The following is a 12,848-nucleotide window of genomic DNA, read 5'->3' on the forward strand; positions in this document are numbered from 1 at the left end:
GATAAAGTGGTCAAACTTGGTCAAATCCACAGCCTCAACCCATCCCACACTGTTAGACTGACTCAGCAGCAGACATCACTACATGAGGGTATACAGTATTCAGTACTTTGCCAAACAAAGTCTGCCATTGTTCTGCCACGGTGTTCTTGGCGCAAAGCCAGCATTTATACTTTGCCATGTGGCTTATTGCAATCAGGGGCAAATCAGGGGCAAACCGCACTCAGCTGCCAAACTTTGTGGGCGTGTTTGCGCTGGTATATCATTAGTACAATATCCTTTGTGAATAGGACGTTAAGACGGAGCAAACTGCGGGTGCAAGTGAAGTGCAATTCAAGGTGCTATCAGCGGCCGCAGTTCATTCTTTGTGAATTCGGCCCTCAGAGCACAGTGGACCAGTGGAAAATGTCACCATCAGCATATTATTTTACATCAGTAAAATCTATTTTATCATTATTTTGAGTCACACTGTTGAAAGAATTTAGTTGTCTATGTTCAAGCAGGATAATAGGTCTCCATTCATTGCACGTCGGGCTTTCTGTTTCCTTGTTGGAGATGTTTTCTTTTTGAATAACCAACCAAAAACAATCAATCAATTAAAAACACAAACTGGAACTGGAACATGAAATCTTATATGCCTAACAGACATTGCTTCTCGTTCTTTGAGTTTACATATGGCTAAAGGGGAAAAAACAACCGTAAATGGACGGCATGATTAGTGTTGCGTTCAAGGTCCCCCCAAAAAACGGGAGAAAAAAAAAGGCCTAATATTCGATTTTTTTTTTTTCTTTCACAATCGAATCCCATGCCATCAAACGAAGCTTCAAAGCTTCGAATTTTTTGGGTCAGCCCCAAATCCCACATGCAAGGGGCTAGCCATAAGGTTGTTGTTTTCAGCAAGTTGGCCTTGAATAGCTGATGTTGAGCTGTAGAGCTGTGTTACTTGTTATGGCCTAAGGTGTATTTTAATAAACCTGCCTTTGGTTTAATTTATTCTTTCAAGCTTTATTCCTTCTCATCTTATCTGAGTTCTGTTGTATGTTTGTGCTCCATAGATTTAATTGCAAACTACAACTGTTTAGTAAGTTAAAGATGCATTGCTGCTAACGACAGCTTGAAGTGGCGATGAGGTCTTAAGGTTTTTTTGGAAGGTCTTAAAAAATCTATTGGTACTAAAAGGTATTGAAATTAACCTCAGGATTCCTGCATATACCCTGATCTTGTGACAAGTCTTGAGCTGACCTTGATGTAAAGACGTTTTACTGGTTTGTGTTGTCTTCTCTTTCAGCCCTCTAGTCCAGTTCAACCTTCTCCACTCCAAGTTCCACCTATGCTCTGTGCCCACTCGGGCACTGTTGCTGTCAGCCTACATCAAGTTCATTAACTTGTTTCCAGAAGTGAAGGGCACGATTCAAGACGTCCTGCGCTCAGATAGCCAGCTCCGCAACGCTGACGTGGAGCTTCAGCAAAGAGCTGTCGAGTACCTGAGGCTCAGCTGCATCGCCAGCACTGACATATTGGTTAGTGAATTATGTAGGATGTGGACAAAATACTGATAACACCAAACAGTCTACCATACACACAACACACACACACACACACACACACACACACACACACACACACACACACACACACACACACGCGCGCTTTTGTGAGGTGCTGTCAACATTCTGAATGGAATCACTTGGTATATATAATATTAGTTCACATCCGCAATAAATGTTTAACAGTTATGGCCAAAGCCACATCACTCTCTGTTGAAATATGATCAGCAGATGACAATAATTGATTGAACAATCAAATTGTACAATTGCATCACAATTTAGGGCAGCATGTTCCTCTGAGTAGTTCATTTTATGTGAAGTTAGATCAGTCCGTCACAGTGAAGACAGGATTGGGGAAAAGTGCAGGTCAAACGCTCGGCTGAGAGTTTGATCATCATCAGTAGGACACATGTCATTAGCTGAAGTCTGCATCAAGGCTCATCTTATTGGCTCACCTTTGTTTTTGTACCCATGACATTTAGGGCAGTCACAGTTGGTTCTTCTTTTTCTTTTGGGAGTCCTTTTACAAATGTCCAAAAGCATAGGTGTGTTCTCATCAGAGTGATTGTGGGATGATCGAATTGTGTCTGAAGCCCCCTTCCTCCATACCCCTCAGACATCTATTTTAGGGAAACTATGCTTGACAGTTTTTGTAAATTTTGAGAAACCAATAATCAAACATGCAGACCCACTCAATGACTAGCCAGTCAGTCCTTTTTAAATCCTGCCCCATTCCGCTCTGTGCTCAAGTAACAGTTGAGCAAGCTCTATTACCAGCAGAGCCTCAGTCATCTGTCCCATTTCCTGTTATACTTAGATAATATATTATGTGCTAGGCTTGTCTATGTTGAAAAGAAACCAAATTTTGAATATGGTTAAAAGATGTGGCTGGGGTACTGTCACAATCTTCATGGACACATTACATTGTATATAATCTCATCGTAAGTTAGCTAATGTTAGACAAAACCTTGGTAACTAGGTAGCTAATGTATAGTGACATCAAGAGCTCAGTAGTCTAGTGGTAGAGTGTCCGCCCTGAGACTGGGAGGTCGTGGGTTCGATCCCCGGCCGGGTCATACCAAAGACTATAAAAAAGCGACCCATTGCCTCCCTGCTTGACACTCAGCATCAGGGGTTGGTATTGGGGGGTTAGATCACCACATGATTCCTGGCGCGGCATCGCTGCTGCTCACCGCTCCCTCAGGGGATGGGTCAAATGTGGAGAACAAATTTCATACACTCAGGTGTGTGACAATCAGTGTAACTTTAACTTTAACTTTAAGAGGAGTTAGCCTAATGTCAGATCACCAGCGTCTGGTTTGCTTCCTCCTAATTTCGGGGGTAATGTTAGAGAGATTTGGAAAAGGTCAGATGGGTTGGTTGCTGATAACATGAATTATCATCAGCCAGAAAAGATCAAGGCTAATGTTTATATTATCTGTGTACGGCTACATGTCGCCCACCCAAAGTAACATGCTACAGTAAAGAGAGACTAGGTCAGCACCATGGTCTGTATCCAGTAACAAGTAGATAGAGTACTTAACTGATCCCCAGAAGGGTTAAAGGAGACAAATACCCAGCAGTGCGGGAGCAATTTTGACTCATCCTTGGTCTCTACACAAAGACCGCGTGGCTTCTTCCTTTTTTGTTGAGATGGGAATGACTTTGCCTCAGTTTGCATCATTTCACCATGTTCATAAAAGTTCACATTGTGAATATATCCTTCCATCTCATGCTGTACTTATTGCTGTCGGCTTCATCAAGCGGCATCTGCCTCAACGGAACCTTGCCCATCTCACTGTGCCATGATGTACTTTCTGTAGTTATTTTAGTTTTAAAATGTCCAAGTGACTTCCTGAATTACACTTGTGAGTTGAAAAAAAAAACACTCTTGGTATCACAGTGGCCACTCCTGTGGTGCTAAATGTACGGTGGTGCAGTAACTGTCTATATTGCCTAAAAACCTAAAGCTTTACATTATTGTCTCACACTCTCTCTGTTCCTCCACAGGCCACAGTCTTAGAAGAAATGCCTCCATTCCCAGAGAGAGAGTCCTCAATCCTGGCCAAACTGAAGAGGAAGAAGGGCCCAGGCAACCTGCCCGACATCGATGACGCCCGCTGGAATGTCAACGGCAGCACCGAGCACAGTGAGAACACTGAAAGCACAAACAAGGTAACTCCACAGTGTAATAAGTAGCAGTAAAATACGACCAGTACAGCTTGAGTTTTTGTTTTTCACCATATATTTTTTCCTACAAACCCGATGCTATCTTAACAAGTAAGGAAACGTCACCAGTTTCTCATACAAATCAGCACATTGAATCATTTTCTGCAATGTGCTATTCTACTGTAGCGGTGCTCCCTAATCCCTAAAACAAGCCTGCATCATATTGGTCATTACTGCCTTTCCTTTATTTTCCTCTAGTTTTAAGCATTTCCTTGATCTTCACCTTTACTTGTCTTCTCTCCTTCCCTCCCCACCTTCACCCCTCTATCCTTCTTCTCCTCTTTTTTTCTCTTTCCTCTTCTTTCTCCATCAGTCTTCTCCTTCACTGATGGCAGACCTTCTTCCTACCAACAGACCCCGTCCTGCCTCCTCTAGTCCCACCATACTCTCTGCTGGGACCATGGTATATTGATAGCTAAAAACAACACAGTAGAGTGAATTACATAATTATTTACTTCCACTGGAGGGGCAGCTACTTTTGTCTCCAATATATCCTGTATTATATTAGAAGCTCCCCTGGTCGTCACTGCTCTCTCCACTTGCTTTAGTGCTGGCATGATATATTAACTAGCCTCTGCTTCCTCAGTGGAATACAAACGTACCAGTACAACACTGAATGTTTTAAAACTGACAGACAGTTTAAGTTGCAGTTCATGGCATGATACAGTATCATGAAATATTGTCAACATAATAGACTATTCAGTATGATGTTCCTCAGCCAATAGTGCTTCACAGAAGTTGACAGTGCGTCTGCTAACTACGCCATCTCTCAGTTGACAGTCAACCAACAACATGGGAAATGCCCACGCACCTAAGACCTGTAGTGTTGTTATGGTTTACATTTTCTCACACAAAAAGTGAATTCAAGCTTCAGCCCATTGAAAAGTTTAAGCTATAGAAAGCAGAGGAATAATTGGATTCTTTTGGGATTGTATTTAGCCTTGTAGATTAAAAAAACTGTACACATCTGTTCAGATTTTGGTGTTGTTTGCATGTTGACACTGTATTTTAAAGTGAATATTTCTCTCTCAGGCACCCACCCAGCCCCTCACAGACCTGCTGAATTTAAACTCCCCCCCTCCAGCAGGACCCAGTCTGCTAGTTGATGTCTTGTCCGAAAGCTCCACTCCTGCATCCATAGATGTCTCTGAGGAAAATTTCTCAAGGTGGGACCATTCTGTGAGCTTAGTTGATGGCATTTGCAGACAGTGTGGTTACACATGCTGTAGGGTAATCCACATTCTATTAGATATTAACGGGGTTAATTAGAATTGCACTTTCAGACAGTTGGGTGACAAACAGGGGACAGTCAAAAAAATTCAAGCTGTGGAGGCTGAGATATCCTAAAATTATTCTTTACAGTTTGTTGCAAGCCAAGCATATGGGTTGACAAATGTGAAGGTTCTGAAAGGTCTTTGTTGTAAAATTGTTATTGTTTTCTTGTAAATTCCAGGTTTGTTTGTAAGAACAACGGTGTGATCTATGAGAACCAGCTGTTGCAGATTGGACTGAAATCTGAGTACAGGCAGAACCTGGGTGAGTAGCTTTATAACTCTAATTATTTTTCTATAAGAAATGTTAGGATATTGTTAAAGGATACTTCTAGGCTAGCTTTAGAGAAGAAGATGTGGAATTGAAATAGTAATTATATATCATTTTAAATGTAATGGATACTGGTCATATGTGATTACTTCAAAAAGAATGAACTCAGTTTATTTGTTGTCATCCTTCAGGTCGCATTTATGCGTTTTACGGCAACAAGACATCTACTCAGTTCCTCAGCTTCACCACATCAGTGACCTGTGATGACACACTAAAGACCCATATCCTTTCTACTGCTTGATAGTTTCTTATTACAGACTTTTTTGTCCCATTCCATCCCAAAAAGCATACTTCAGATTACATAACACATGCTACTAAATCAACACCTACTACTTCTTCCCAGCTGAGAAGTGCTTTACACTTAAATTCTGCACAACACAACAAAACTGACAGCTTGAATGTGTGTGAATACTTTCCAGAGCTGCTATAGGCTAAGCTGAGCCGATGCTTGTGTCATTTAGGTGTTTAAAGAGTCCTTAACCATTGACTTTACAGCTGAATGTCCACCCTAAGGCCGTAGACCCCATAGTGGAAGGTGGGGCTCAGGTCCAGCAGATCCTCAACATTGAGTGTGTGTCAGATTTCACAGATGCACCGGTGCTCAATATCCAGTTCAGGTTGGTGTCTGAATGCATACTTAATTTTTGATGTATAATAATCACTTTTATATGCTACTTTCTGACTGTATTTGTGTGGACAGATATGGTGGAACTCTTCAGAACATCGCAGTGAAACTCCCTGTGATGCTCAACAAGTTTTTTCAGCCCACAGAGATGGTATCCCAAGAATTCTTCCAACGCTGGAAACAGCTTGGACTGTAAGGCTCACTTTACATCATCAATGTGCCACTGCCTCAGCACTTGTCTCTGTCACAAAAGGAAGAGACAACTGCAGTTTTATGAGAGACAATACTTTAACTATTTGAAATGTAGTTCAACTTCTTGGAATCAACAATGATCCAAAAGTCACTGTATATTTTGTTTGTTTTATGGCTAATAGGTCTCCTAAAAACACAATATTGGTTTAGTACTGTCATACAGTAGTCAGATAGCCATTTTGGATCTGGTTCCAAGCAAGGTTATAGTTTTGAAATTTCAGTTTCTATTTTATTCTATTCAGTTGTAATTTTTGATTTCATTTAAGTTAAGTTTGTTAGTTTTTAGTTTAGTTTCAGTTTTTCAGAAAGGCTTAGTTTTTATGATTAGTTTAAGTTAAACAGAAGTTCTAATATATTTTTGTTCAAGCCAGGTAAAATGCCCCAGAAGTGTGTAGCTACATATACAGCGATCAGCCACAACATTAAAACCACTGACAGGTGAAGTGAATAACACTGATCATCTTGTTACAATGCAATGTTCTGCTGGTAAACCTGACGTCCTGGCATCCATGTGGATGCCACCTGACACGCTTCACCCTCTCAAACACTGGCAATGACGCTCCCCAACAGCAGTGGCCCCCCCAGCTGGACCATGCACCATACCACACTGCAAAAAGTGCTCAGGAATGGCCCGAGGAATGTGACAAAGAGTTCAAGGTGTCAGCCTAGCCTCTAAATTTCCCAGATTCAGATTCCTCAATCTGATTGAACATCTGTGCGATGTACTGGAATACCACTTCAACTCAACCCACACAATCCACCACTGATGCTCTGGTGCCAGAAGCCAAGGGACAGAATCCGATCCAATGCTTGATCAGATTGGGATCTGGGGAATTATGAGGCCAGGTCAACACCTTGAGCGCTTTGTCACATTCCTCGGGCCAATGGTGCGTTGTCCTGCTGGTGGGGCTACAGGGAGTGTCATTGCCATGAGGAGGGGGTACTTAGTCTGCAGTGTTGTTTGGTTGGGTGAAGGCTGTCAAGTGGTATCCACATGAATGCCAGGACCCAAGGTTTCCCAGCAGAACATTGCATTTTAACAAGACAATCAGTGTTATTCACTTCACCAACCAGTGCTCTTAATGTTGTGGCTTATAGGTGTACACATAAAACATATGGTTGGAGAACTGTATGGGCACGGCCACAATGTTTAATGTTTATTGTTTGTGCTAGTTTAGTTTCCAATGTGAAGCAATTGTAGCATAGCGACATCTCCTGGAATGTCACGTTTGTTCAATTTCAGTGTTTCAGTGTCACAGGAGTTGACAGAACTTCATTCTGTCTCCTTTTTTTGGAGGCCATATACCGGTAGTTCAAAAACTTAAACTGAAATGAATTTACATTCATTTTAATTCGTTGTTTTCAACCAGGCAAAAATGTTGTTTTTGTTGTTCAGCAGGGCCAACAGTGTGGCACATCCTCACCAGTAAAATAATCTTGCTGTAAAAATAATGGGAACACAGAGCATTGTGAATAGCTTTGGACTCTTTTGGCATTGGGCGGCACGGTTGTGCAGTGGTTAGCATTGTTGCCTCACAGCAAGAAGGTTCCTGGTTTGAACCCCGGGGTGGGGGAGTCCTTCTGTGCAGAGTTTGCATGTTCTCCCCGTGTCAGTGTGGATTTTCTCCGGAAACTCCAGCTTCCTCCCACAATCCACAGACATGCACATTAAATGGTGACAAATTAATTGGTGACTCTAAATTGGCTGTGGGTGTAAGTGGTTGTCTGTCTCTGTGTGTCAGCCCTGTGATAGTCTGGTGTCCTGTACAGCGTGTACTCTGCCTCTCGCCCAGTGTCAGCTGGGAAGGGCTCCAGCCACCCCGCCACCCCTAATAAGAAAAGCAGTTACAGAAAATGAATGATTGAATGTTTTTGGCATTTGGGTCATGCATAAATGCGAGTGTTCACAAAATATTACCAGAATGAGGTTCAGATAGGTCATGTTCCTGACCACCTGCAGATATGTAACTATAATTATACCTCTCTTCTCTGTGTCCTCAGTCCTCAGCAAGAGGTTCAGACAATCTTCAAAGCCAAACACCCAATGGACAGAGATGTTACCAATGCCAAGGTAAAAAAAAAAAAAAAATTAAGGGAAACTGCTTAGCTGTACATTAGTGTTAAACATTTGGACTCATTTTGGCATGCTGTAGTGAGAGTTGTTTAACCACTCCATATTCACATCATGGAGAAAATCTGCATGAATGACATCCCTGTTGGTAGGCGATAGTTTTTGTCAGCCAAAATATAGAAACTGATAAAACAGTCTAGACTCAATGTCTATGACATGTCGCATCAGCACCTTAAAGAACCAAACGAAAACTGGCGATTAGCAGATGAATCAGAATGGTAAGTGTAGTTAACAACTTTTATTTCTTTATGTTGTTTGATAGCTTGTAGGCTAATTGCCAGTGGCTTACACAGCGTTAGTGGTTGTAATAATACAATCTGGTACAGTGTGTTAAAGTGTGTTCACATTGTGTCCAGTTAACGTCCAAAAACTACACACTCTACCATGTTTGCTGTCAAAACGTTCACTATGCTAATGCTAACTCTGCTCTCTGTGCTTACAAATCAATCTCAAATTTTAAGGTAAGGATAGATGTTGCCCCCTTTATTAGAGGAATGTGAAAACACCTCTCTAGTCACCAACTTTGCACAGATACAAGTCAGTGCAGTAAAGCTCATTCATTTAAGGGGACATAAACAGAAGAAAAACACATTTCTGAGTGGAGGGAGACTTTAAACAACAGGCCCCCACCAATGCAGCCCCCTACACTGTTTGAAGGCAGTTTTCAGTCTGAATTACTGTAAGACGCATGGCCTATGATTTCTTTAGACCTGATTTTCTTCTTCTTTGTGTACATATAATCATGATGTTTGTTTTTATTTTTTATTCCTCTTCTGTAACTGATTTCGTAGATCTTAGGTTTTGGTGTAGCTCTGCTGGATGGGGTGGATCCCAATCCTGCAAACTTTGTTGGAGCCGGAGTCATTCACACTAAGAACTCTCAGGTGGGCTGCCTCCTCAGACTGGAGCCCAATACACAGGCACAGGTAAAGACAAACACACACACACACACACACACACACACACACACACAGATTCATCCTTGTATTGAACCATCATATAGCATGTGTAACTCTGTGTGTGTGTGTGTGTGTGTGTGTGTGTGTGTGTGTTCTCTATTCAGATGTACCGTCTCACCGTCCGGACCAGCAGGGACACTGTGTCTAAAAGACTGTGTGATCTTCTCTCTGATCAGTTTTAGACTCATCACAGCACAAGCATTTCTCCACCTTCACTCTCCTGGTCTCACTTTAGATGGGAATGATGTTTTGTACAGTGTAAATTCTGTCTTTTTTTTTACTTACACATGTCAATGAAGTGAAATGTATTTTTCGCACATAGCTTTACTAATATAACACTGCTTTAAACCTGCCTTGTGTACTCACACTGAGCACCTTCGCCGACATGTTGCGGATGGTGCAAGCGGCTCTGAGTGCTTCTCTGTGGTGTTCTGCAGCTCCAGAGTTCTGAACAGTTTTGAAATTGTGTGTTTTTGCTGCTTGGGTACTGCCTTTCTTATTCAAACATTTTGAAGAGTTGGTTAAGGAGCATTAATGAGATTGAGTTAGTTGAAAATCTCAACAGGATTGTAAGCTTACCAATGATCTCAACAATGAATTCAGTTGTTCTGATAGCATTTCTATGAGATATGTATTCTTGTAGCGTTTTAAACAAATGATGCACAGAAATGGAAACTTTTCCTCAACTTCTTGCCCATTTTGCACTTGTTCGGCAAAAAAGTAGATCACATAGGTAGATCAGATAGGTTTAGATGAGAGAATTCTGCTTCACTATCAGCATTATTACTTATTTCACCAATTTTACATGTCTGTCATCTCAGGAGGAAAAGCAAAGCTTTGCATTTTGGTATTTTTTACCAAATAATAGTCTTTGGACGCTACTATTTTTTTTTCCGTGGTGACATTTTTTGAGCTATAATGTGTATAAAGTTTACACATAGAATTCAGGCACTTCAGAAAAATGGCAAAAAAAATAATATAGAACACTAGGTAGCAAATGGATATCAGTTTCTGATAGTTATGAAATGCATTGTCTAATTTTGTTTCCACAGTCGTGCCTATGAGCTCTTGTCACTCTGTGAACAACAGAACGAGCCTTCAATTAGACAAGAGTAATGTTGAATATATGTAAGTCTAAAGCACTGCCACACTGTCACACTACTTTCACCTAAATGCTTTTATTCACAGCACAGCCAAACTGGTAATATTTCTTTATTTCAGTAACGTCTGGTGTATTTTCTGTTTTATGAGATGTATGTTTATTATAATCTTTATTGGATGCTTTGCATAAAGACTGGCTCTTTCCAAAGGTGAAAACAATCTACCACTACAGCAGTGTACAAACAACAGGCTGCAGGGGGGGTTCACACGACAGCAAGACTCCAGAAGTCATTGTGCCCAGCAGATAGAAACAGAGTGCTCCAGTGATGACATCTTTCTGTAGGCTTATGCGGAAGCTAACTTCGCCCTGGTTCCCTCAGCAAAGTCTGTGTGTGTGGGATTTTAATAATGGATTTTTATTATTGCAGAAAATAGGTTCAATGGCAAACAAACGTTTATAATACCTTATAAGGCATGTAACCAAAACCCATAAAAAAAAAACCCATTCACTTGGAGACGAGGGAACCCGAGTGCAAAAATGCTAACTCATTTCCAGGTTTTAGGACTCATTTCTGGGGCATTCGTTACTCATAACCTCCTTTACACAGCTGTTTTTGTATTAGACGAGAAATAACGTGCTTGTAGTTGGATTTTTTTTTTTTTAACTGTTGGACTGAGTTATGTTAGTTTAATGCTTAGCTTAATCAGAGACTAACTGTCTCCTGGCTGTAGCTTTATATTTAATAGACAGACATGAGCGTGGTATTGATCCTCTTCTCTAACTCTTAGCAAGAACAGAAATAAGAGAGTATGTACCAAAATGTCAGACTATTCTTTAATGAGCTTTTGTTCAGAAATATTGATGAAAATTAGTAAGAATGTAAGAATAAATGTAAAGAGTGTAAGAATAAATCTTTAGATTGTTAAAAGGTTTGACTGATTTATGAATAAGGGTACTTCAATCTGGAACAGACAAGCATTACTGTGATGTTACCATGTTTTATCCATAATAATAATAATAATAATCAGTTATGGCTCATGGGATATATGGTTTCACATTATATAAGGCCAGTGGCTTTGGTCCTTTTGGAGGTCTTGAATGATCTATTTACTTTTGTCAAGAAGACCAAATATCCCAGTGTCACACTGTGCCTTCTGTTTAGCAGCTTATTTTCAAGAAAGCAAATGGGGTGAAGGTGAATGTCAAGGGGTGACATTTCATTTCTTTTTTAACAATAAATAGAACAAAGTATAGCTGTGAATGACCACTTGACAATAAGCACTGATGTTCTTTTTAGGCTATTTGGATACAGTACCACCATAAGGTCAAATGACTATTAAATGTCAGAGGTATTGCTCGGAGGAACAAACCAAACAAAATATTGGACTGTCTTTAGCTAGGTTGCTCCATATAATTGTTGATTAGAATTTCTCAGATGTGTAATTAAGCTACTGTTGGCTAACAAATTTGCCTTTCATATTTTAGAGTGAGAAACGGCACTTTTAAAGTTTCAAATAACTACTCATTGGATGTTATTGTAAAGTGGTGTTCAAGTAGAGTACAAGCTTATGCTAAACTATACCGTAATTGGGCCTAAACCCTGACTGTAAGACCTAGATTTGGGTCCCTGGTACTGTATCCAGTACACTCAGTGCTTACTATCAGTGACTGTAACATTTTAACTTCACAACCTGTCACTATGCTGTTGTGTTTTTGTGCCTTCTAAAAAGCATTCAGTCTTTTTGCCAGACATTTGAAAAAGAAAGCTGAATATCTTGTTGCTATTTAAATGTAATGTCATTTCAAGATCCAAAAGTTGTTTTTACAAATAAAAAAATTGGCCTTTGTAAACAAATAACATATACTGCTGGCTTTTTAATGGAAAATTAGAATTATGTCCGTCAAAACATGGATATTTCACACACATCTCCCCCCCAGCAGCACAAAGAGCTATACAATCGGCTCAGTTTCAAGGTGGACACCCAAGATTAGTGTCACTAATAAAGTGTCTGACCAAGATATGACGTTGAAAAGTGTTTTTGCAGAACATTATGATGTCACAGTGAAGTTGACCTTTGACCCTTTGGATATAACATGTTATCAATTTATCATTTCATCCTATTAGACATTTGTGTGGAAATTTTGTCATAATTTGCGTATGAATTCTTGGCCATCAAATTCAAATCAGTTCATTCTCGACTTAAAGTTGACATTTGTGCCAAATTTGAAGAAATATCCTCACAGCATTGTTGAGATATCACGTTCATGACATTAAGACAGACAAGGTCACAGTGACCTTGACCTTTGACCCATGAACACCAAAATGTAGTCAGTTCATCATTAAATCCAAGTGAACATTTGTGCCAAATTTGAAATTCCCTCAAGGCATTATTGAGATATCACA

The 12,848-nt window shown here is 40.3% G+C and overlaps 1 protein-coding gene across 3 annotated transcripts in view; it reads left to right on the forward strand.

Moving 5' to 3' along the window:
- LOC126390217 (AP-2 complex subunit alpha-2) overlaps window positions 1-11,372 on the forward strand; it is a 24,865-nt gene extending 13,493 nt beyond the window's left edge. For 2 of the 3 annotated variants that reach the window (XM_050044427.1, XM_050044446.1), the window contains 11 exons: window positions 1,286-1,517; window positions 3,555-3,719; window positions 4,087-4,176; window positions 4,806-4,939; window positions 5,227-5,309; window positions 5,507-5,595; window positions 5,868-5,992; window positions 6,076-6,192; window positions 8,254-8,323; window positions 9,175-9,309; window positions 9,447-11,372. In XM_050044427.1, coding sequence (XP_049900384.1) covers window positions 1,286-1,517; window positions 3,555-3,719; window positions 4,087-4,176; window positions 4,806-4,939; window positions 5,227-5,309; window positions 5,507-5,595; window positions 5,868-5,992; window positions 6,076-6,192; window positions 8,254-8,323; window positions 9,175-9,309; window positions 9,447-9,524 — 1,318 coding nt within the window. In that variant the 3' untranslated portion in view covers window positions 9,525-11,372. The remainder of the gene's footprint in view (window positions 1-1,285; window positions 1,518-3,554; window positions 3,720-4,086; window positions 4,177-4,805; window positions 4,940-5,226; window positions 5,310-5,506; window positions 5,596-5,867; window positions 5,993-6,075; window positions 6,193-8,253; window positions 8,324-9,174; window positions 9,310-9,446) is intronic. The other variant, XM_050044437.1, reaches the window with a different exon arrangement.
- The last annotated feature ends 1,476 nt before the right edge of the window (window positions 11,373-12,848 follow it).

The sequence above is a fragment of the Epinephelus moara genome, chromosome 1 (genome assembly GCF_006386435.1).
Source record: "Epinephelus moara isolate mb chromosome 1, YSFRI_EMoa_1.0, whole genome shotgun sequence".
Lineage (NCBI taxonomy): Eukaryota > Metazoa > Chordata > Actinopteri > Perciformes > Serranidae > Epinephelus > Epinephelus moara.